Source organism: Salvelinus namaycush, chromosome 12 (assembly GCF_016432855.1).
Source record: "Salvelinus namaycush isolate Seneca chromosome 12, SaNama_1.0, whole genome shotgun sequence".
NCBI lineage: Eukaryota > Metazoa > Chordata > Actinopteri > Salmoniformes > Salmonidae > Salvelinus > Salvelinus namaycush.
This window is the reverse complement of record NC_052318.1, coordinates 42,706,666-42,732,973: the sequence shown is the minus strand read 5'-3', so window position 1 is coordinate 42,732,973 and position 26,308 is coordinate 42,706,666. Positions and strand designations below refer to the sequence as shown.

The 26,308-nt window shown below is 42.4% G+C and overlaps 1 protein-coding gene across 1 annotated transcript; it reads right to left on the bottom strand.

The window, feature by feature from the left end:
- Positions 1-16,000: 16,000 nt before the first annotated feature.
- Positions 16,001-25,953, bottom strand: LOC120056604 (interleukin-13 receptor subunit alpha-2-like). The gene is made up of 9 exons (XM_039004803.1): positions 25,862-25,953; positions 21,376-21,527; positions 20,734-20,887; positions 20,360-20,480; positions 20,048-20,232; positions 19,630-19,784; positions 19,089-19,236; positions 16,747-16,843; positions 16,001-16,650 (listed from the first exon to the last, which is right to left on the bottom strand). Exons 1-9 carry the CDS (start codon positions 25,947-25,949, stop codon positions 16,536-16,538), a joined length of 1,215 nt encoding a protein of 404 aa, XP_038860731.1. The 5' UTR covers positions 25,950-25,953; the 3' UTR covers positions 16,001-16,535.
- Positions 25,954-26,308: the final 355 nt, after the last annotated feature.

Below are 26,308 nucleotides of genomic sequence, written 5' to 3'. Positions count from 1 at the left end.
AACTGATTGTTGGACTCAATAATTTGATTCCTCTGATGTTATATAATGACTACATAACAGCCACATTCCATCTAGGTATGTACCGGTCATGCGCTATTACAAAACATGCGAGATCAAAATCTGACAATTGTGTGTGTGTGCGTGTGTATGTGCGTGTGTGTCCACGTGTATGTGGCTATGAGTGTGTGAGCCAGTCTGTCACTCTGACACATCCCTGAGGCGCTAGCTATGCTTTCCTCAGCAGTCTTGTCACACCAGTGCCTCTGTTCCCTGAGCTATTGAACCGAACCGTGTGTGAGTGTGAATGTGAGTGTGTGTGTGTGTGTGTGTGTGTGTGTGTGTGTGTGTGTGTGTGTGTGTAGCTGTCCTCTGTCTCTGGCGGTTTGTGAATAATTAGTAGAGAAATGTTCCTGAGTGATAGTAGAACGGCGGGATTGTCTGGCTGTATAACTCCTCTGACTCCTCACTGGGCCCTCACTGGGATGAGTCCATTATATAATGGTAAAATTAGACACACAGCATGGAGAGTGTTACTATTACTCCTTTCATGTAACCTGGTGAGAGTAGACCAGTATGTGGTCTTTATCATGTGTCCTGGACAGAGAGCCCCAATGCTGTGGGAAGTGCTCAGCTGCTTCTGTGGCCTTGGGCATGTCCGTTGGTGAAACAGTACAGAGGAGAAATACCAGGACAAACACAAACCAGGTGGTCATTCTCCCAACACCGCAAAGGGTATTTATTTAATCATATTTACACTCTATAGCACAGCCAGAGGGTAATGAGTTACTATCTACTCGAGGCAGCTCAGAAGATAACATTTAGTTGAAACAGACCAACCCTAAAAGTGACATTGGAGTAAAACAGAACATTTCAAGCAGTTATATTGAAAAATGGTGGAACACTTGCATACCCAACGGTTTTGAGCAGGTGCCGTACACAAATGTTCATTAGCAAAAAAGACTCTGCACACTAGAAAAAATGCTCCCTAGTGTGTCTATTATAAGAAGGTTTTGACCTTTCATCAGGTCTCAATGGGTTGAATGGCACTATAATAAATACTTGGAAGTGTATATTGTAGTGTGAAATTTTTTTTGCTGACTATAATTGTTCAGTTACATGAGGTAATTCACATGAGGTAATTCACTTTTACTATGTGGACAGGGTAGGTGAAAACCTTTTTGTGTGCATGTCAAAGTGATAACATGTTATATCGCCATCTAGTGGTATTGCATGGCATGTGCTCAATTGAGAGGTGGCAGAGCGGCAGTGTTGCAACTAAAATATAGACTGAGTATACCAAACATTAGGAACACCTTCCTAACATTGCGATCCACCCTCCCCCCTTTCGCCCTCAGAACAGCCTCAATTCGTCAGGGCATGGACTCTACAAGGTGTCGAAAGCGTTACACAGGGATGCTGGCCCATGTTGACTCCAATGCCTCCCACAGTTGTGTCAAGTTGGCTGGATGTCCTTAGGGTGGTGGACCATTCTTGATACACACGGGAAACTGTTGAGCTTGAAAATTCCAGCAGCGTTGCAGTTCTTGACACAAACCGGTGCGCCTGGCACCTACTACCATACCCCATACAAAGGCACTTACATTTTTGGTCTTGCCCATTCAGCCTCTGAATTGCACACATACAACATGTCTCAATTGTCTCAATGCTTAGACATCCTTCTTTAACCTGTCTCCTCCCCTTCATCTACACTGATTGAAGTGGATTTAACAAGTGACATCAATAAGGGATCATAGTTTTCACCTGGATTCACCTGGTCAGTCAATGTTGAAAGAGAAGGTGTTCTTAATGTTTTGAGAGTGATCATAAAACTATTGCAAATTAATCAGGGGTTATAAAAGAGGCTGACTTGGTGAACAAAACACGTATTTATTGTTATAGGTGTTGATTTAATCTAGGCTGAATGTTAGCTTTAGTCTGTGAAATGTATCAACTGGAGTCTGGTAGGACTGAAACTGTGTCATGGGAAGTCTATTAATGGCTCTGTGCAGGTGTGGGCCACTGATCTCAGAGAGAAGTATATTTTCAGAGGCAATTTCCAGAGGTCCATTTATCCTCCGAAGAAAACCCATTAGAAACATAGAGCCGTGGAAAGCTGCAACACTGCGCGGTTTATTCTACCTAGCCAGGAGACTCCTCAAAGGGTGTGTGCAGCCTCTTCATACCCCACTGTGTCTCTGTGGGGTTCTCTCTACAGGATTAAAGAACAGTACAGACCAATAGGGGGTCACCAGAGGTTAAATAACTCATCTGCGCAGAGTCATCAGTAGAATACTTAAAACATACAGAGTCAATGTGCGGGGGCACCGGTTAGTTGAGGTAGTATGTACATGTAGGTAGAGTTAATTAAAGTGACTATGCATAGATGACAACAGAGAGTGGCAGTGGTGTGGAGAGGGGAGGGGGGCAATGTGAATAGTCTGGGTAGCCATTTGACTAGATGTTCAGGAGTCTTATAGCTTGGGGATAGAAGCTGTTAAGAAGCCTCTTGGACCTAGACTTGGCGCTCCGGTACCGCTTGTCGTGTGGTAGCAGAGAGAACAGTCTATGACTAGGGTGACTGGAGTCTTTCAGGGCCTTCCTCTGACACCGCATGGTATAGAGGTCCTGGATGGCAGGAAGCTTGGCCCCAGTGATGTACTGGACCGTTCGCACTACCCTCTGTAGATTATGGTCTTTAGCTTTGTATGTACAGCTGAAGTCGGAAGTTTACATACACCTTAGTCAAATATTTTTAAACTCCGTTTTTCACAATTCCTGACATTTAATCCTAGTAAAAATTCCCTGTTTTAGGTCAGTTAGGATCACCACTTTATTTTAAGAATGTGAAATGTCAGAATAATAGTATAGAGAATGATTTATTTCAGCTTTTAGTTCTTTCATCACATTCCCAGTGGGTCAGAAGTTTACATACACTCAATTAGTATTTGATAGCATTGCCTTTAAATTGTTTAACTTGGGTCAAACATTTCGGGCAGCCTTCCACAAGCTTCACACAATAAGTTGCATGAATTTTGGCCCATTGCTCCTGACAGAGCTGGTGTAACTGAGTCAGGTTTGTAGGCCTCCTTGCTCGCACACGCTTTTCCAGTTCTGCCCACAAATGTTCTATAGGGTTGAGGTCAGGGCTTTGTGATGGCCACTCTAATACCTTGACTTTGTTGTCCTTAAGCCATTTTTCCACAACTTTGGAAGTATGCTTGGGGTCATTGTCCATTTGGAAGACCCAATTGCGACCAAGCTTTAACTTCCTGACCGATGTCTTGAGATGTTGCTTCAATACATCCACATAATTTTCCTCCCTTATGATGCCATCTATTTGTGAAGTGCACCAGTCCCTCCTGCAGCAAAGCACCCCCACAACATGATGCTGCCACCCCCATGCTTCACGTTTGGGATGGTGTTCTTCGGCTTGCAAGCCTCCCCCTTTTTCCTCCAAACAAAACAATGGTCATTATGGCCAAACAGTTCTATTTTAGTTTCATCAGACCAGAGGACATTTCTCCAAAAAGTACGATCTTTGTCCCCATGTGCAGTTGCAAACCGTCGTCTGGATTTTTTATTGCGGTTTTGGAGCAGTGGCTTCTTCCTTGCTGAGCGGCCTTTCAAGTTATGTCGATATAGGACTCGTTTTACTGTGGATATAGATACTTTTGTACCTCTTTCCTCCAGCATCTTCACAAGGTCCTTTGCTGTTGTTCTGGTATTGATTTGCAGTTTTCGCACCAAAGTACGTTTATCTCTAGGAGACAGAACGTCTCTCCTTCCTGAGCGGTATGACGGCTGCATGGTCCCATGGTGTTTGTACTTGTGTACTATTGTTTGTACAGATGAACGTGGTACCTTCAGGCATTTGGAAATTGCTCCCAAGGGTGAACCAGATTTGTGGAGGTCTAGAATCTTTTTTTCTGAGGACTTGGCTGATTTCTTTTCATTTTCCCATGATGTAAAGCAAAGAGGCACTGAGTTTGAAGGTAGGCCTTGAAATACATCCACAGGTACACCTCCAATTGACTCAAATGATGTCAATTAGCCTATCAGAAGCTGCTAAAGCCATGACATCCTTTTCTGGAATTTTCCAAGCTGTTTCAAGGCACAGTCAACTTAGTGTATGTAAACTTCTGACCCACTGGAATTGTGATACAGTGAATTATAAGTGAAATAATCTGTCTGTAAACAATTGTTGGAAAAATTACTTGTGTCATGCACAAAGTAGATGTCCTAACCGACTTGCCAAAATTATAGTTTGTTAACAAGAAATTTGTGGAGTGGTTGAAAAACTAGTTTTAATGACTCCAACCTAAGTGTATGTAAACTTCCGACTTCAACTGTACATATTATTAAGTACTGATGAAAATGTAACAAAGTCATCTTGACCACACGTTCAGATTCAAAGCTAAAAAAAGTGTCTGCTTTGAATGCAGGTCTATAAGGCAATATAACATGAAGGTAGTATCATCATCATTAGTATTTATAAGCCCAAGCTATGTGAAGGAGGTATCTATAGGGTCCATAGGATCTTTACGGAAAAATGTATTGTCTAACAGAAATTGCTGCATAACTTGCCAAATAAAACATTTATTAGACAACTAGGATAGCATTAAGCTCAACATGTTACAATTTCATTATCACAATACCACCATCACAGACGGAAAGCATACAGCAATGTGACAGGTGTAGTAACCATTACACAGAGTATATTTAACAATGTATTCGGGTTATATCCTAAGGCCAAGCTGAGCCATCCTCTAGGTGGACAGTCCACCAGAGAGAAGGGTGATTATGAAGTCACCCTCTTCCCTGGTTGTTTACACTTGGCAGTGACTGCTCTCTGCCATCTTCCTCTTCCTCTTATCTGTGGCCTCCAAGCACATCTTACCACACTGTTAGAGCATGTCCCAGTTTGACCGCTAAGTCTGATGAATCCCACTGAGCACAACAGTCTCTCTGGCAATGGTTGGACAGGCTCCTTCTATCTATGCCATAGGTATGTAGGCCTGGGGTGGGGTGGGGTCGTCCTCACCTGTCCATGGAGCTGCATCTGTAGGGGGACAGAACACCATCACTAGCTCTACCTTATACGTACTCAATTTTACATAGGCTATCTTCTCTACATTTTACAGAGTGGGATGAAATACAACACAAAGGCAATATTTTGACACAGAAAATCTCATCTTAATGGATAAACCCATACAGACTATAGGCCTATTGTTGTCCACTTTTGACCTTGTAAAAAAAATGACATGCTCAAAATTACTGAATAAAACAGAGATTATTCAATTAAAAATATCGAACTGTTAACGATGGACTTACCAAATTGATATGGGAGCTAAAACATCAACCTTTCATTTGGAAGACGCAACATCCGCTGTCATTCAACAAGTAGCCTAAAAGCACACAATGGAAAACGTCCGGTAGCATCAATTCATAAATGTGTTGGCTAAAAACAAACAATATTACAAGGAATGTCACCAAATGCCACTGTCCAACAAAAGCCATTGATGCCATTACAAGCCCCGTTTAAATGGCAGCAGTTCGATCAATACTGTTTCCTTACCTTGGACAGTTCTGTTACCTCGATAAGTGACCTTCGCTTGTTTAAATGTAGTCATTGTCGGCGTCTCGGCATATATACCAGAGGATGACGTATAGAATGAGCAGGATGGCGAAGAGAAACAAAGCAATGAATATGGCTTTGGTGACAGGGGACACCGACTGCATGGCAGGGAGGACGTTTGAGCGGAGCTGTGTAGACGGTGGAGCTCTCAGACATCTCTGGTGATCAGGATGCAGGAGGCTTCTCCAGTGCCACAGCGCATCTAATATCAGACGACTGGCAGTGCCCATCAACCTTTCGCAGCAGTGCCAATATAAAAACAAGGTGCTTAATGTATGGTATTAAAACTGTAACCAATTGTTTGCCTCCAACTCAATTAGCTAAGCTACAAGGAGGTAGGTAGCCTATATCCATCTTCTCAATAATAATACAATATCAAAAAGATTCAATGCATCACTCCATTACTTAGAATAATTTAAAATATGTATTTTTTTTATTTATTCACAGTGGATTATGGTCTTTAGCTTTGTTTGACTGGGTCTGAGACTGCCCTCTCAAGATGAATCAGGTTAATAGGTGATGCTGGATTACTCAGAAACATCATCCTCATATTCAGATTCATCTTCTTCCTCCTCCCCCTCATCTGAGGGAAAACTGCTCTGATGGCTGTGGTCTGTTAGGAGTGTTGAGGTAGTATGAATGGGGACTTTTTGTCTTGGGCATGGGCACCGGTGGGGAGTGGGCTGGGACAAACTGTTTTTTAGCATGTTCTCAGTGGGTACAGGAAGTGATGCAGGTGCAGGTGATGCCATCATATCAGTGGGTGACACCACAGTGGGTAATGTGACTGAAGTAAGGGGTGCCAGTGGGTTATCTGGGACAGCTCCCTCTAAGCGACAGACACGCCCCACAAGCATCTCCACCAGCTGAGTGGCATGCCTCGGATCAGTCTTGATCTTCAGGGTGAATTTGGCCTGGGTGTCTCTCTCTGGTCCATCACCTGCTGAGATGATCTATATTTCAGTCAGTTTCCTGCAAAACATCAGACAGACTTTGTTAACCTATGCATTGCATGCTCACATATGGTCTATGTTAAAAAAATATATATATGCCTCCACGTCATTGTGACCCTTTAGCTACCAGACTTTGATCCGATGAGGTCATCCCTCTCTTACTCTGCTGTAGTCCTCTGCGTTCTATTGTTTCTGACGACCCAGCATACTGCTCTCAGCGCCAGGAGGACGAGGAGCAGAACCGCCACATAGATGATGAAGACGTCTGAAGATAACCCACTGGGACGCTGTTGCATACGTGTCCCCGCTGGCACTCGTGTCTGAGTTGTCTTGAGGACGGGCAGCCTAGTGGAATAGTGCCAGTAAGACTGTGTGTGACATATGCGAGGCACATATGTCGGTTCCCTACTCGCTCCCTCAGTCACATCCATGTGTTAGTGAAGGGTTAATGACAGCATACCTTACCATGCCTCCTGGCCATTATGTTTGATCTGATCACACACATATTCTCATGTAGCCTTTATCGTTCTACCTCTATTGGTTACTAATTATCCATCACCATCAGCATTTCAGAACTAAAGAAACAAACTGATTGCAAAATAAGAAGAGGCTGATAGACATCGGCATGGTAGATTCCATAGTTGCCATGGCACCGTGAGGTAGCCTAGGCAGAGAGCTCAGTATATTTTGTACATTTTGTACCGACCAACCGACAGACAGGTAATGCAGCTTTTTGTTTAATCTGTTTGGAAGAATTACAGCGAGGACTGCATTCTGTTTCCAGAGGTAGCAGAGGAAGTTCAGGGACTGTTCAGGGAATGCTCCTAACCACCGCCAAGATGTGGTGGCTTTTCATGTGCTTTTCAGCAGCCGTTGCATCACCCAGGTGGAGAACCAGTACCAGAGGGGCGGCTCCAATGGAGTGACTGACCATTCAGAGAAGCAGGTGTGGTGGGCTGTTGAAGATCTCCAGGCCTGTTTTTTCAGACTTTCTTTGTTTCTCCTTGGCTGTCCCATCGATGCCCCCTCCACTGAACCTACACTGCCTTCCCAGCCAAAACTGCCTCAAATGCCGACCGACTTTCAATCTCCATCGTTTACAGTTGAAGTCGGAAGTTTACATACACCTTAGCCAAATACATTTAAACTCAGTTTTTCACAATTCCTGACATTTAATCCTTGTAAAAATCCCTGTTTTAGGTCAGTTAGGATCATCACTTTATTTTAAGAATGTGAAATGTCAGAATAATAGCGGAGAGAATGATTTATTTCAGCTTTTATTTCTTTCATCACATTCCCAGTGGGTCAGAAGTTTACATACACTCAATTAGTATTTGGTAGCATTGCCTTTAAATTGTTTAACTTGGGTCAAACGTTTCAGGTAGCCTCCACAAGTTGGGTGAATTTTGGCCCTATCCTCCTGACAGAGCTGGTGTAACGGAGTCAGGTTTTTAGGCCTCCTTGCTCGCACATGCTTTTTCAGTTCTGCCCACACATTTTCTATAGGATTGAGGTCAGGGCTTTGTGATGGCCACTCCAATTCCTTGACTTTGTTGTCCTTCAGCCATTTTGCCACAACTTTGTAAGTATGCTTGGGGTCATTGTCCATTTGGAAGACCCATTTGCGACCAAGCTTTAACTCCTGACTGATGTCTTGAGATGTTGCTTCAATATATCCACATATTTTCCCTCCTCATGATGCCATCTATTTTGTGAAGTACACCAGTACCTCCTACAGCAAATCACACCCACAACATGATGCTGCCACCCCCGTACTTCACGGTTGGGATGGTGTTCTTCGGCTTGCAAGCCTCCCCCTTTTTCCTCCAAACATAACGATGGCCATTATGGTCAAACAGTTCCATTTTTGATTCATCAGACCAGAGGACATTTCTCCAAAAAGTATTATCTTTGTCCCCATGTGCAGTTGCAAACCGTAGTCTGGCTTTTTTATGGCGGTTTTGGAGCAGTGGATTCTTCCTTGCTGAGCGGACATTCAGGTTATCTTAATATAGGACTCCTTTTACTGTGGAAAAAATACTTTTGTACCTGTTTCCTCCAGCATCTTCACAAGGTCCTTTGCTGTTTGATTGATTTGCATTTTTGGAACCAAAGTACGTTCATCTCTAGGAGACAGAACGCGTCTCCTTCCTGAGCGGTATGACGGCTGTGTGGTTCTATGGTGTTTATACAGGTGTACTATTGTTTGTACAGATGAACGTGCTCCCAAGGATGAACCAGAGGATGAACCAGAGGTCTACAATATATTTTCTGAGGTCTTGGCTGATTTATTTTGATTTTCCCATGATGTCAAGCAAAGAGGCACTGAGTTTGAAGGTAGGCCTTGAAATACATCCACAGGTACACCTCCAATTGACTCAAATGATGTCAATTAGCCTATCAGAAGCTTCTAAAGCCATGACATCATTTTCTGGAATTTCCCAAGCTGTTTAAAAGACACAGTCAACTTAGTATATGTAAACTTCTGACCCAATGGAATTGTGATACAGTGAATTGTAAGTGAAATAATCTGTCTGTAAACAATTGTTGGAAAAATGACTTGTGTCATGCACAAAGTAGATGTCCTGAACCGACTTGCCAAAATTATAGATTGTTAACAAGAAATTTGTGGAGTGGTTGAAAAACGACTTTTAATGACTCCAACCTAAGGGAATGTAAACTTCTGACTTCAACTGTACGTGTTATGTTTGTTGTTTAACTTTTTAATGAGGCTTTGAGATTCTTCTTTACAGGGCACCATTTACTCAGAGAGCCAATCTGTCCTCAGAGCCGTGAGAGCAGAGTGTCTGACTGTCACTGTTTTTTAATGTAAGAAAAGCTCTAAATGGTGCAATATTCATAAGGGAACCCTGAATGAAAAACTCTTGTAAAAAGATAGCAGCAACGTTATTTTTAAATCCATTTTATTATTTTTATCAGATAAGCTCTTGAATCTAAATTTGGTTTCAAATTCTAGCAGGATTTAATTTTAAGGATACCTCATTTTCTAAGCAAAGGCAATTCCACAGTAACAGAATTAAGCGGAAGCTCAGATTTTTCACTTTGAAATGTTTACAAAAAAACAACAACATTGATTTCAAAGTTTAACAAACCATACAACTCTCTGCACAATAACTACTTTGAACAACGTGCACAGTAAATAAAAAAATAATTTACTTGAAAAATCTGTTACCAAACTTTGTATCTGCACAGTTCTTCCTGTAAATGTGTTTTTGTAAAATTTTCTGTGGAAATTGTGAAAAGTATTCAGACCCCTTGACTTTTTCCCCATCAGGTTGGATGGGGAGCATCGCTGCACAGCTATTTTCAGGTCTCTCCAGAGATGTTTGATTGGGTTCAAGTCTGGGCTTTGGCTGGGCCACTCAAGGACATTCAGAGACTTGTCCCGGAGCCAGTCCTGCGTTGTCTTGGCTGTGTGCTTAGGATCGTTGTCTCGTTAGAATGTGAACCTTCACCCCCAGTCTGAGGTCCTGTGTGCTCTGGAGCAGGTTTTCATCAAGGATCTCTCTGTACTTTTCTCTGTTCATCTTTCCCTCAATCCTGACTAGTCTCCCAGTCCCTACATAATGATGCTGCCACCACTATGCTTCACCGTAGGGATGGTGCCAGGTTTCCTCCAGATGTGACGCTTGGCATTCAGGCCAAAGAGTTCAATTTCGGTTTCATCAGACCAGAGAATGTTGTTTCTGATGGTCTGAGAGCCCTTTAGGTGCCTTTTAGCAGACTCCAAGTTGGCTGTCATGTGCCTTTTACTGAGGAGTGGCTTCCGTCTGGCCACTCTACAATAAAGGCCTGATTGGTGGAGAACTGCAGAGATAGTTGTTCTTCTGGAACATTCTCCCATCTCCTCAGAGGAACTCTGGAGCTCGGTCAGAGTGACCATCGGTTTCTTGGTCACCTCCCTGACCAAGGCCCTTCTCCCCCCATTGCTCAGTTTGTCCAGGCGGCCAGCTCTAGGAAGAGTCTTGGTGGTTCCAAACTTGTACCATTTAAGAATGATGGAGGCCACTGTGTTCTTTGGGACCTTCAATGCTGCAGAAATTTGTTGGTACCCTTCCCCAGATCTGAGCTCTACAGACAATTCCTTTGACCCCATGGCTTGGTTTTTGCTCTGACATGCACTGTCAACTGTGGGTCCTTATATAGACAGGTGTGTGCCTTTCCAAATCATGTCCAATCAACGGAATTTATCACAGGTGGACTCCAATCAAGTTGTAGAAACAGCTCAAGGATGATCAATGGAAACAGGATGCACCCGAGCTCAATTTTGAGTCTCATAGCAAAGGGTAATGTTGGCCGGATGTCTTTTGGGTGGTGGACCATTCTTGATACACATGGAAATCTGTTGAGTGGGAAAAACCCAGCAGAGTTGCAGTTCTTGACACAAACAGGTGTGCCTTGCACCCACTACCATACCCCTATCAAAGGCACTTACATATTTTGTCTTTCCCATTTACCCTCTGAATGGCACACATACACAAGCCATGTCTCAATTGTCTTAAGGTTTAAAAATCATTATTTAACCTGTCTCCTCCCCTTCATCTACGCTGATTGAAGTGGATTTAACAAGTGACATCAATAAGTGCTCATAGCGTTCACCTGGTCATTCTATGTCATGGAAAGAGCAGGTGTTCTTCATTTTTTGTATACTCATATTTCTGCTGTTTGGAAGAGAATAGGAAGTTATGCAGAAAATGTGTTGGTAGTACAGGATGTTTGTGCACATGGAAGTGAGTGTTTTATGTTTACTAATGAGGCAATACAAATGTGATGTTACTAAAATGAAAGGGCATTTAGTTAAAAGGGCCCACTTTTTTCATAATTTGATATAAATCATTATTCAAATTACAAAAATGTGACTGACAATGATATTTTAGTCAAAATGACTGACTTGACTAAATCTAAAAAAAGAATGCCAAAATTACAGCAGTATTTATGTCTGTAATAAAACCCTTTTGTTAGGAAAAACTAATTCTGATTGTCTGGGCCTGACTCCCCAGTGGGTGGACGTATGGACTCGCAGGCCAAGCCATGGCTGCGCCCCTACCTAGTCATGTGAAATCCAACAATTATGGTCTAATGAATTTATTTCTATTGACTGATTTCCTTCTATGAACTGTAATTCAGTAAAATCTTTTAAATTGTTGCATGTTGAGTTCATATTTTTGTTCGGTGTAATTTCCCCCCCAAAAATTGCATAATAATTTCAGACCCCACTGTACTTCCTCCGACTGAAATTTGGAATTAGCTGTTGTGACACATCTTAGTGCTTTCATTGAGGTAATGGCAATAACGCCAGATTCAAAAGATTCATCAAATGATTTTTACACATTTGTTTCTGATACCCCCAAGTGTTCTAAAATGGAGAATGAAATAACTTGATGGTCCATGTTAATAGTATCTTAAAATATCCTGTGTGAATCCATTTGACTTTGTGACTTCTCCCAATCCCCCTTCACCGATGGGTATGGCGGCTCGCGCAGCGAGTTTGCTTCACAAAAGTGTCTCCCTCAGAAATATTAGTGAATACCGCTGCTCTAAGGCCAACAATGTTAGAAAAACCAATCCGCAAATCCGCTATAGGGCATTTGAGTACAGAGCTTATTCAGAATTCAATGACTTTAGACTGATGGTCTAAAGATGATTATAACGAACGCACATTGAAAATATGAAATCCATATACTGTTGAAGTCAGAAGTTTACATACACTTAGGTTGGAGTCATTAAAACTCGTTTTTCAAACATTCCACACATTTCTTGTTAACAAACTACAGTTTTGGCAAGTCGGTTAGGACATCTACTTTGTGCATGACATAAGTAATTTTTCCAACAATTGTTTACGGACAGATTATTTCACTTACAATTCACTGTATCACAATTCCATTGGGTCAGAAGTTTACATACACTAGGTTGACTGTGTCTTTTAAAAAGATTGGAAAATTCCAGAAAAGGATGTCATTGCTTTAGAAGCTTCTGATAGGCTAAGTGGCATCATTTGAGTCAATTGGAGGTGTACCTGTGGATGTATTTTAAGGCCTACCTTCAAACTCAGTGCCTCTTTGCTTGACATCATGGGAAAATCAAAAGAAATCAGCCAAGACCTCAGAAAATAAATTGTAGACCTCCACAAGTCTGGTTCATCCTTGGGAGCACGTTCATCTGTACAAACAATAGTACACAAGTATAAACACCATAGGACCACGCAGCTGTCATACCGCTCAGGAAGGAGACGCGTTCTGTCTCCTAGAGATGAACGTACTTTGGTGCAAAAAGTGCAAATCAATCCCAGAACAACAGCAAAGGACCTTGTGAAGATGCTGGAGGAAACAGGTACAAAAGTATTTATTTCCACAGTAAAACGAGTCTTATATCAACATAACCTGAAAGTCCGCTCAGCAAGGTAAAATCCACATGGGGACAAAGATCGTACTTTTTGGAGAAATGTCCTCTGGTCTGATGAAACAAAAATAGAACTGTTTGGCCATAATGACCATCGTTATGTTTGGAGGAAAAAGGGGGAGGCTTGCAAGCCAAAGAACACCATCCCAACCGTGAAGCACGGGGGTGGCAGCATCATGTTGTGGGTGTGCTTTGCTGCAGGAGGCTTGGTCGCAAATGGGTCTTCCAAATGGACAATGACCCCAAGCATATTTCCAAAGTTGTGGCAAAATGGCTTAAGGACAAGAAAGTCAAGGTATTGGAGTGGCCATCACAAAGCCCTGACCTCAATCCTGTAGAAAATTTGTGGGCAGAAGTGAAAAAACATGTGCGAGCAAGGAGGCCTATAAAACCTGACTCAGTTACACCAGCTCTGTCAGGAGGAATGGGCCAAAATTCACCCAACTTGTTGTGGAAGGCTACCTGAAACGTTTGACCCAAGTTAAACAATTTAAAGGCAATGTTACCAAATACTAATTGAGTGTATTTAAACTTCTGACCCACTGGGAATGTGATGAAAGAAATAAAAACTGAAATAAATCATTCTCTCCACCATTATTCTGACATTTCACATTCTTAAAATAAAGTGGTGATCCTAACTGATCTAAGACAGGGAATTTTTACTAAGATTCAATGTCAGGAATTGTGAAAAACTGAGTTTAAATGTATTTGGTTAAGGTGTATGTAAACTTCCGACTTCAACTGTATCTACTCCATTTACATCTTATGGGATCTCTAACGTGTCACAGATGAGTCTTCACCACAGTGGCCTGTCACATGGTTACTGTTGGCAACATCCTTGGGTTGTGGCAACTGATGGTGGTCAGGGCTGGTTGGGGGGAGCTGGTGACCAGGGATGGAAGGGGACTGGTGGTCAGAGCCAGGAAGGAAAAGCTGCAGGTCAGGGGAGAGTTTCTTGCTGACCCTCCTGCAGGCGCTGAAGAATATACTGTACGGGACAAAGGAGAGGAGGAACCCCAGCCAGGTAGAAGGCCATGTAGTAATCCCCAAAGTGGTCATGGTCTGTCATGGAGTAGTCCTGTGAAGACATACTACTCAGTATCACACAGAGAGGCATCATTGAGGAGCACTTCATGATGATTCATTCACAACTGACAAAAGCAGTGTCAAAGATAAACCAATTGTACAATAAGGCTCGTGTGTGTATAGAGTAGGACGATTTTAACAATAGATCAACTAAAGTTTACAACAGGGTGTATGTGATAAAAAAGCACACATCAAATTAGTGACCCATTTTATTACAGTCCGAAATGAGGTGAAGGCAGGGTAGACCTGCGAGGGGGGGTCCGGCGGTCATTGGGAGGGCCATGAGGCCCAGCAGGTAGCCAATGGCCTGGGAAGCTCTCAGGGAGCCCACCAGTTCAAAGGCCACAGGGGCCATGAAGCTGACGGAGCAGCCATCACACAGCCCCCCCTGCAGTAGACACACTACAACCAGCCCTTCAAACCTGACACACAGAGGAACCAGCATAGACGCCAAGCCCAGCACCATGAAGGAGCCTATCTGGAGGATGATGACAAGGACAGGGTTAAAGAGGTTTGGCCACCACTGTTTCCTTCTAATCCTACTCAACATCGAGTCCTAAGGACAACCTCTGACACCACATAATCCTGTTCAACATCGAGTTCTAAGGACAACCTCAGACACCACATAATGTTTTTTGGAGCAGGTTAGGAGAATTAGCGTAGCAGGTTAGGAGACTGAGTTAGCTAAATTGCTCTCCTAACCTGCTACGAAAAGTCACAACCCAATGAAGGAGGACTGCGTTCCAATCTTGTTCACAGTAGTTCCTATGTTCTCTTGGATGTGGTTGACTGCAGAAATATCTTGCATACCCCTTGGAGCAGATCTCCCATCCTGCTAAACAGCAGGTGGACCATGTCAGAGAATACCCCAATGCACAGCAGCAGGACCCACTCCTTCACTGGGCTCTCAACAAACTGCTCCTACACAAAAGTTATCTGACAAGAGACATCAATAGGATACACTGAATCAACGGGCAGCTTTTGTAGAACGACCAATATTAACAACAGTATGGCCGGGATTCAGAAAGGCAATGATCTCATGTTCGCAGAGATCACATTCACGTTAGACGCTGCAGATGTCAGATTAATCGTAAATTACCTTTAAATGTCAAGCTTGCTAAAACACGCCTTAGACTGAATCCCAGCGAAGGTCAGAACGGTCAAAAATATTTAGACACAAAGGCACAAAGACTGCTGGAAGTAGCGTGTCTGGATCACCAGGGAAGGCAGGAAGGCAAAGGAGGAGCCACAGCCAAACAGAACCCCATGGGTGAAGTACCACAAACCCTTGAACACAAAAAACAACATGTTTAGAATTTATTACATCAAATTAATGTACAAAATGTATGAATAGATTTGATTGAATTCTTGAAAATAAATAACAATTATATCACTAGGATTTGCAGATTAACCAGTTTTCCTTTGTGCAATAATTTATGAGAGAAAATATGGTAGACTAGAATTCTCCTAAATTACATGGGTGATCGAAATTGTCCAAAGAAAGTCACCCTGTGGACAATTGTCCAAAGAAAGTGATCTGTGGACATGCTGACCAGGAGGCAGCGGTGTAAAGTACAAATACGTTAAAGTACTACTTAAGTATTTGTTGGGGGGGTCTGGATCCAGGTCAGGATCTGGATTTGCATGGGCACATGGGACAGTCTGAGATGATGGACCTTTGTCTTCCTCTGTATCAAAGTCAAAACAACTCCCATTGCTTTTAATTTCTCCATGCTCGTGATATAAATACATCCATAAGACAGTTCAGCAACATTTCATTGCAAGAGCAACAACATACACTTGGAGGACAGTCATCCTGACCGGCCACATGATGGTGCCAAATAACATACATCAAATACAATACTGTAAAAAAAATACCAAACATCTTTATAGCTATAGAGAAGCAAAATTGTATTAAACATAACATAACATTAGTTGAACACCATTCAATGCATTAAATTTTAACAGGTCGGGGAATTCTATGCAAAGCACTTAAAAGATACATTCGACTGGATGCAATGGCATCAAACTAAAACTACAAAAACCGACTCCAATAAGTATACTTTGTGATATAAATGAAAGACATGTGGAAAGTAAACAAACTGGAAAGAGCTATGGCATTTTTTAAGTCTATACTGTGTAACGTAAAACCTGGAGTTTTACATTACGTAAATGGTTTGGTAAGAACACTTCATATTCTACTGAGTAACATATCGATACATAAGAGATGAATACCAGCATACAAGTCAATACAATTCTGTCTTGAATATGAATTTACACACTGCTTTACTGTCTCATCCTCATTTTGTGTCTGTGCGTGGGTGTGTGCTTGCGTGTGTTTGAGCATGTTTGCATGGGTGTTTCAAATAAGTGTGAACACCTGTCTAACTCGTATCTCTTTATCATTTGTCTGCCCAAAGGAAATGCTTGCAAAGGCTATACTACTGGTTCTCTCTTGTTTTATTGAAATGACTGCGAGCAGAGACTCCTTTGGAATATTCCATCAGTTTGTGCAGGGGACCGAAAGGCATCATTTCCCCATCTCTGGCTTTCCACCTAAGAGACAGAGAGAAGATCAATATATGCAATGATCCTTCACCAGTATTTCAGTGCTTACTAGACAGTTTTGTGCGCGTGTGTGTGTATACTCACTTTCTCCATAGTGCCCACCCAAACAGAGACAGGATCAACATAGAGATGATGATCCCGATGACCACGGCACAGCCCACTACAGCATCTGACTCTGTATCTAGGGAAAGAGATGGGTTAAGATACTCCTTCTTACAGGAAATACACAGAGTGTACAAACCATTATGAAAAGCTATTATCCCTTATTGATTTAAATCCACTTCAATCAGTCAAGATGAAGGGGAGGAGACAGGTTAAATGAAGGATTTTTTAACTTTGAGACAATTGAGATATGGATTGTGTATGTGTGCCATTCAGAGGGTGAGTGGGCGAGACAAAAGATTTAAGTGCCTTTGAACGGGGTAGTAGGTGCCAGGCGCACCGGTTTGAGTGTGTCAAGAACTGCAACACTGCTGGGTTTTTCACCCTCAACAGTTTCCCTAGTGTATCAAGAATGGTCCACCACCCAAAGGACATGCAGACATCTTGACAACTATGGGAAGCATTGGAGTCAACAAGGGCCAGCATCCCTGTGGAATGCTTTTAACACCTTGTAGAGTCCATGCCCTGACGAATTGAGGCGCAACTCAATATTAGGAAGGTGTTAATGTTTTGTACACTCAGTGTATATGCATACAGTTGAAGTCGGAAGTTTACATACACCTTAGCCAAATACATTTAAACTCAGTTTTTCACAATTCCTGACATTTAATCCGAGTAAAAATGTCCTGTTTTAGGTCAGTTAGGATCACCACTTTATTCTAAGAATGTGAAATGTCAGAATAATAGTAGAGAGAATGACTTATTTCAGCTTTTATTTCTTTCCTCACATTCCCAGTGGGTCAGAAGTTTACATACACTCAGTTAGTATTTGGTAGCATTGCTTATAAATTGTTTAACATGGGTCAAATGTTTCAGGTAGCCTTCCACAAGCTTCGCACAATAAGTTGGGTGACTTTTGGCCCGTTCATCCTGACAGAGCTGGTGTAACTGAGTCAGGTTTGTAGGCCTCCTTGCTCGCATACGCTTTCTCAGTTCTGCCTTCAAATTTTCTATAGGGTTGAGGTCAGGGCTTTGTGATGGCCACTCCAATACCTTGACTTTGTTGTCCTTCAGCTATTTTGCCACAACTTTGGAAGTATGCTTGGGGTCATTGTCCATTTGGAAGACCCATTTGCGACCAAGCTTTAACTCCTGACTGATGTCTTGAGATGTTGCTTCAATTTATCCACATCATTTTCCTCCCTCATGATGCCATCTATTTTGTGAAGTGCACCAGTACCTCCTGCAGCAAAGCACCCCCACAACATGATGCTGCCACCCCCGTACTTCACGGTTGGGATGGTGTTCTTCGGCTTGCAAGCCTCTCCCTTTTTCCTCCAAACATAACGATGGTCATTATGGCCAAACAGTTCTATTCTTGTTTCATCAGACCAGAGGACATTTCTCCAAAAAGTATTATCTTTGTCCCCATGTCGTCTGGATTTTTTATGGCGGTTTGGAGCAGTGGCTTCTTCCTTGCTGAGCAGCCTTTCAGGTTATGTCAATATAGGACTTGTTTTACTGTGGATATAGATACTTTTGTACCTCTTTCCTCCAGCATCTTCACAAGGTTCTTTGCTGCTGTTCTGGGATTGATTTGCACTTTTTGCACCAAAGTATGTTCCTTTCCAGGAGACAGAACGCTTTCCTTCTTGAGCGGTATGACGGCTGCGTGGTCCCATGGTGTTTATACTTGCGTACTATTGTTTGTACAGATGAACGTGGTACCTTCAGGCGTTTGGAAATTGCTCCCAAGGATGAACCAGACTTGTGGAGGTCTACAATATCTTTTCTGAGGTCTTGGCTGATTTCTTTTGATTTTCCCATGATGTCAAGCAAAGAGGCACTGAGTTTGAAGGTAGGCCTTGAAATACATCCACAGGTACACCTCCAATTGACTCAAATGATGTCAATTAGCCTATCAGAAGCTTCTAAAGCCATGACATAATTTTCTGGAATTTCCAAGCTGTTTAAAAGACACAGTCAACTTTGCGTATGTAAACTTCTGACCCAATGGAATTGTGATACAGTGAATTGTAAGTGAAATAATCTGTCTGTAAACAATTGTTGGGAAAAATTACTTAAGTCATGCACAAAGTAGATGTCCTAACCGACTTGCCAGAACTATAGTTTGTTAACAAGAAATTTGTGGAGTGGTTGAAAAACATGTTTTAATGACTCCAACCTAAGAGTATGTAAACTTACGACTTCAACTGTATATACAGGGGGGAAAATATGCATGGAGGAGAACAAACAGGCAAATCTATGAATTGAATTTAAGGATATACACCAGGAGATGATTTCTGTATGGAGAAATCTGTTACCTGAGTGACAGGACCAACAGCTCCAGTCACTCCAGAAGCCTCTGTCAGCACAGTAGTGGTGCATCCTAGACCTGACCCGGAAGCACTTCCTCTGGGCACCATCCATTGAGAGAGAAGTCAGCATCATCTCATTGGTTACGTTCCTCTGCTGCTGGTGACAGGAACGATATCAGATCTGAACAAAACTTCAGACAGATTTTGTCTATTCTTTAACCAATAATATTATTATTTTCTTCTTCAAAGGTTATCTCAATATCTTAAATTAGGTTATCTTCAATGACGTTATGTGTCAAAACAAAAGGAGAACTATGTTCAGTACAGTATGTGCCTGCATTATCTGAGATCATGCATTTCTGTCTTTACTATACCTTGCAGACTGAGCAATGGCCAAGTTGCTATGCTACCTGTTATCTCAGGGAATTACACAATGTTTTGACACATAACGTCATTGAAGATAACCTAATTGAAGATATTGAGAGACAGGTTCAAGAAGGACATCCAGCCAAAGAAGAACATCCAGACAGGTTAAAGAAGGACATACCAACAAAGGCTGCCCGCCTACGCCCTCCTCTCTGGCTTCCACTTCATACTCAAGGCAGTGCCTGGGAATCCTCTCGTTGGGCAAGTCCCACTGCACCTGGAGCCTCCTGTCTGGACTAGCTTCCAGATGCACTGTCTCAATGGCTGCAGGTTTCACTAGAATACAGAGAGGCCCAAAGGAGTCAATGGATTGTTTACAAAGAAAACAGAACGGAGAACCCATAATGATGTCATTGCAAGTACTGGTGGGTGTAGGAGAGATTAGACTGTGCAGATAATATCTGTTTGGATGTGCTATGAACAAAGGACATGATGAAAAATAACATTATGTGCAGCTGAAGAATGTTTATGGGAGAAAAATATAGCAGTATTGCATTGAATAGGTGAGGCTTATCATGCCTTGTTGTGAAGTTGAGTACCATAATTCTGAATTTGCAGGGAGAAGAACGCCGACCTCAAGACCACCTTGGGAGAGGAGCTGTTTATGCACATGTTGAAATCACTGAATTCTGAGAGCGATTCCTCTGTGAATTTGCAGCCAGTCCTGACCCCATTGGAGTGGATGTACTGAGGACACTCCTCAGCTTGCTCCATCTCCCGATGCCTGGAGAAGCACACAGACACACTCAGGCATCAGCACGCCACATTTGTCCAGTATATAAAGGTACAGACATGTAGGTAGGCCATATATTAGGAGAGATGTTCTAATGTGCCCATTTTGGGTGACCTACCAAAAGTACAGGCTGTACTGGGAGTGGGCTGGCTCCTCCAAGCCCGTCTCCCAGGTGCACTCCATGAACTCCTTCTGATAAAACACGCAGCCAAACCCCTGGACCCTGGAGCCAACTGGGCCTGGAAGCAAATTAAAAGAGGTTAAGAGATTAATAGATGGTTGAAACTGGTCGACCAAAACGAACCGCCACATTCCGCCCCTGTCAATAATGGTGCCTGTAGAGAATTCCAGCTATACAGCGCTACCGTCATTGTTCATTCCTATATAGGATGATAAGAGGATAGAACGAATCTCGCTTTCTGTCAGCCTATTGGTGTCATTTAATCCAAACAATTCCATATCTACAAAAGCACATTGTCCTCCTGACCTCACCTGTGTTATTGGGTGGCAGGATCATCTCTGTGAAGGGGCTCTTGAGCTCAGTGCCGTTGGTGCAGGCTCCCTTCAGTAAGGTGGAGATCCGCACCCTGACCTCCTTCTCCAGGTCAAACTGAGCACGGTACCATGTCCGTACAGTCCTGATCACCTAACCATTCACAGACAATAGCACTTTAATATTATGCATACCTCAGGCACCTGGCCACTACTATGGCCTTTGAGCCATAACCACAGTTATATTGAACAGATTTAAAAAATCTCCAATATATTCATGATGTTCTCATGAATACATTCATGAATCTTTCATTCTTACTCCCTCTAAAAATGCTGTAGGCTGTGTTACATTTACAGGAAACCCCCAGAATAATCCCATTGAAGCTAAATACAGTTTACAGCTCGTCAACCACAAATCTAGACAGATTTTAGGAGATATCATTGGGAAATATTGACTTCTGATGTAAATCATAACTGGTTTCGGCAGGATGTTTATGGACGGTGTATCACGTTGCTCTGTTATTCTGTGTATAAGAATGCAGTAGCATTAGGACACACAGTCCTGTCCTGGCAGACAAGTGCAACCCTCCAGTGTGGCAGGTACACGTTTGACAATGTCTAGTTTTGTGTCCAGTGACTTACAGTCCATCTGCTCTGATATGTGTTGAAGTACTCCAGATGGTATCTCATGGAGCAGGCAGTCAAGTTGGTCAGGCTGGCTGGAGCCGTCCAGTGGATGTAGAGTGGCCCGAGGTGGCCAGGGTCATCAATCCCAACGTTCTCAGGAGGATCCACTGGAAGTCATTGAGGTACACAGTATTTTCAGGTCAAAGGTTAATAGAGCAAAGGCACCTGCAAGCTTGCAGTAAGCATTAAAAGAGGCAATCTGTGATTGGTTCATCAATTCATTATATATACTGTTGTAACCCATCCGAACCCAAAATATAAGCTTGTTTTATCTATTGTTTGTAGACAGATCTTAGGAGATATCATTGTAAACAATGTAATTGTAAATAAGCACGGAATAGCCTCAAATAACTATAATTTTGCTATCATGGATGCTCAGTCCTTGCAGCCATAACTAACACAGACAGCACACATACATCTCGCCGACGTCGGCCTTACAGCGGTATACCGTTAGTAGATTGCGTTCCAATTAGAGGGTCGGCCGGAGGGCGGCTGTGGGAGGTCGAAATGCATGCGCGCTGCACAGTCACATGGAGTCAGCATCACAGAGTCGGCCGTAGAGTCAGCATGGAGTCAGCATCACAGAGTCGGCCGTAGATGTTGTAGATATTGAAATTGGGACCCAGATAGCACACATACGTCTGCCCAAAGTAGTGACGATGTATACATGATACATCGGGAAGATGTAGTATAGCAGTGTTGGCCAAAAGTTTTGAGAATGACACAAATATTAATTTCCACAAAGTTTGCTGCTTCAGTGTCTTTAGATTTTTTGTCAGATGTTACTATGGAATACTGAAGTATAATTACAAGCATTTCATACGTGTCAAAGGCTTTTATTGACAATTGCATGAAGTTGATGCAAAGAGTCAATATTTGCAGTGTTGACCCTTCTTTTTCAAGACCGCTGCTATCCGCCCTGGCATGCTGTCAATTAACTTCTGGGCCACATCCTGACTGATGACAGCCCATTCTTGCATAATCAATGCTTGGAGTTTGTCAGAATTTGTGGGGTTTTGTTTGTCCATCCACCTCTTGAGGATTGACCACAAGTTCTCAATGGGATTAAGGTCTGGGGAGTTTCCTGGCTATAGATAATATCTATGTTTGTTCCCCCAGCCACTTAGTTATCACTTTTGCCTCATGGCAAGGTGCTCCATCATGCTGGAAAAGGCATTGTTCGTCACCAAACTGTTCCTGGATGGTTGGGAGAAGTTGCTCTCGAAGGATGTGTTGGTACCATTCTTTATTCATGGCTGTGTTCTTAGGCAAAATTGTGAGTGAGCCCACTCCCTTGGCTGAGAAGCAACCCCACACATACATGGTCTCAGGATGCTTTACTGTTGGCATGACACAGGACTGATGGTAGCGCTCACCTTGTCATCAGCATATGCGAATTGCCATCATACAAACTGAGGCAGCAGACTTTGTGAAAATGAATATTTGTGTCATTCTCAAAACTTTTGGCCACGACTGTAGAGAGCATTAGCACATTGGCAAGACGTTTTGCTGATGTATGTAGAATGCCTACATTCTACAGTTCTACATCGTTTATATAAATAGGCCAGGCATCAACATTCTATTCGGATATCTCGGCGTCATTTTACCAATGTGCAAACACTCTCCAAACGACATATTCCCTACGCATTTTGATACGTCGGCCAAAGATTTGCGTGCTGACTGGCGTCGAGTGTCACAATGCGGCCTTCTCTGGATGTATAATCATTCCTCACCCGTGGGGGCCCCGTATCGCAACTTTTAGGCATAGCTTACCCATGGACAGTCAAACATTTTTAGGTCATGGTTGGCAATACTTTTATCAGAAAATATGTATAAAGCCGATAGGCTTAAATAAATGAATAAAAGCACATTTTCTGATTACAGTACTTGTCCCATGCATTCTTTTCACCTTATTTTGAAAATATATTCATCACATATTCAAATCAAATCAAATTTTATTCGTCACATGTGCCGAATACAACAGGTAATAGACCTTACAGTGAAATGCTAACTTACAAGCCCTTCACCAACATTGCAGTTTTAAGAAAAATAAGTGTTAAGAATTTATTTACCAAAATAAACTGAAGTATTTTTTTTTTTTTAAACAGGTAAATAAATAGAAAAGGTAGGTTTTCCTTTTGTCAAGGTGGGAAATAACAGTGTGGAGTGCAATAGAGATTGCGTCATGTGTGGGTTTGTTGGGGCGGTATGCAAATTGGAGTGGGTCTAGGGTTTCTGGGATAACGGTGTTGTGAGCCATGACCAGCCTTTCAAAGCACTTCATGGCTACAGATGTGAGTGCTACGGGTCGGTAGTCATTTAGGCAGGTTACCTTGGTGCTCTTGGGCACAGAGACTATGGTGGTCTGCTTGAAACATGTTGGTATTACAGACTCGGTCAGGGACAGGTTGAAAATGTCAATGAAGACACTTGCCAGTTGGTCAGCACATGCTCAGAGTACACATCATGGTAATCCGTCTGTTCCTGCAGCCTTGGGAATGTTGACCTGTTTCAAAGTCTTACTCATGTCGGCTATGGAGATCATGATCACACAGTCGTGCGGAAGAGCTAGTGCTCTCAAGCATGCTTCAGTATTGCTTGCCTCGAAGCGAGCATAGAAGTAATTTAGCTCGTCTGGTAGGCTTGAGTCATTGGCAGCTCGCGGCTGTGCTTCCCTTTGTAGTCCGTAATAGTTTACAAGCCCTGCCGCCTCTGGATGAGCATTTTCTTGTTTGCTTATGGCCTTATACAGATCGTTGAGTGCGGTCTTAGTGGCAGTATCAGTTTGTGGTGGTAAATAGACAGCTAAAAATATAGATGAAAACCCTCTTGGTAAATAGTGTGGTCTACAGCCTGCATAAGCTATATTTTTGTTAAATGTAATGTTTCTGTTTCTCTCTTCTTTGTGTAATATTTGTGTTGTGGAGAAATGACCAGGCAGGAGACGGGAGTACAGTTAGATTTCGTTTAGTCAAAACCTCTCGTGCTCCACAGTTCCCGACACAATAGTGCGCATGTGCATTTCCTATTAGGTGTAGTAACGTAACACTGCCGTAATACATCACTGCTTAGTAACAGCATAGTAACTAATATAAACAGATGTAGATCCCAGATACTACACTTTGTGCAGGAGTAATTTAAGAATTTGATGGTATAGCAATAGGTTAATACATTTGACATTAACTCTAGTCTTCCCTCTTCATTTTACCCACAAACAAAATCACTTCCAATCTATTATATTCTCATTTAGCTCAGTTGGTAGAGCATGGAGCTTTGTGGCTTCGATTCCCACAGGGGACAATTATGAAAAATGAAAAGTATAAAAATGTATTTACTCACTACTGTAACTTTTTATTATTGCCAGTATAATTTAGCAGCTTTGACATGCATCGTCCAAATAGCGGCTGAAGGGAAAATGTGATCTAATGCAGATGTCTTGGCGACATCTTGCCAATGTGCAAACGCTCTCTGTGATGCTGAGCGGCCATGTGACTGTGCAGTGCGCATTCATTCCAACCTCCCACACTCACCGCCACCCACCTAGCCATGTGCTGTCTGGATATAACCACCTATAACCACCTTGCTGTCCCCAGTCCACCTGGCCTTGCTGCTGTTCCAGTTTCAAATGTTCTGCCTGCAGTTATGGAACCCCTACCTGTCCCAGACCTGCTGTTTTCAACTCTTAATTATCGGCTATGAAAAGCCAACTGACATTTATTCCTGATTATTATTTGACCATGCTTGTCATTTATGAACATTTTGAACATCTTGGCTCTCTCTAATTCTCTCCTTCTCTCTTTCTTTCTCTCTCTCGGAGGAACTGAGCCCTAGGACCATACGTCAGGACTACCGGGCATGATGACTCCTTGCTGTCCCCAGTCCACCTGGCCTTGCTGCTGTCCCAGTTTCAACTGTTCTGCCTGCGGTTATGGAACCCCTACCTGTCCCAGACCTGCTGTTTTCAACTCTTAATTATCGGCTATGAAAAGCCAACTGACATTTATTCCTGATTATTATTTGACCATGCTTGTCATTTATGAACATTTTGAACATCTTGGCCATGTTCTGTTATAATCTCCACCCGGCACAGCCAGAAGAGGACTGGCCACCCCTCATAGCCTGGTTCCTCTCTAGGTTTCTTCCTAGGTTTTGGCCTTTCTAGGGAGTTTTTCCTAGCCACCGTGCTTCTACACCTGCATTGCTTGCTGTTTGGGGTTTTAGGCTGGGTTTCTGTACAGCACTTCGAGATATTAGCTGATGTACGAAGGGCTATATAAAATAAACTTGATTGATTGATATATAGCCTATATAGTACAGTGTATTTGACAGCCCATTACATTCTTGTACAAACATAATTTTGAACGGAAATCTGCCTGGGATTATGAGATATTACACAGTAAAACAGTGATTAATGAATGGAAAGACACCTGCAGAGACTAACCTGTAAATTCTTGTGACTTGATGCACTGACTCCAATCAGATATAAGCATTAATATGGCTGTAAACTGCCACGTTTTACTCTTCAACATTCTTCTGGCCCCTGGAACATCATGAGAATGTAATTGTAGAATTTACTATTGATAAATCAATCATATCTATCCAGTGTTGGGGAAGCTACAGTACTAAGATACCAAGTTTACTAAAATACCAATTACTAAACACTGGAAGAAGTTAAGCTACAATAAAACTACAAATAAGTAACACATTGTTTACTTAACTAAAGTCACTTTGAAAAAGTAGTTCACCACATCCAAACTACTTCGTGAAAAAATGATCAAATTTTAATCTGAAATATCAGACGACAAATTGCAAGAATAGATCAATCTGGGGTCATATGTCAACAGAATGCGTAATTTAGCCTTTTAAACAAAAACAATGTTTCAAGTGA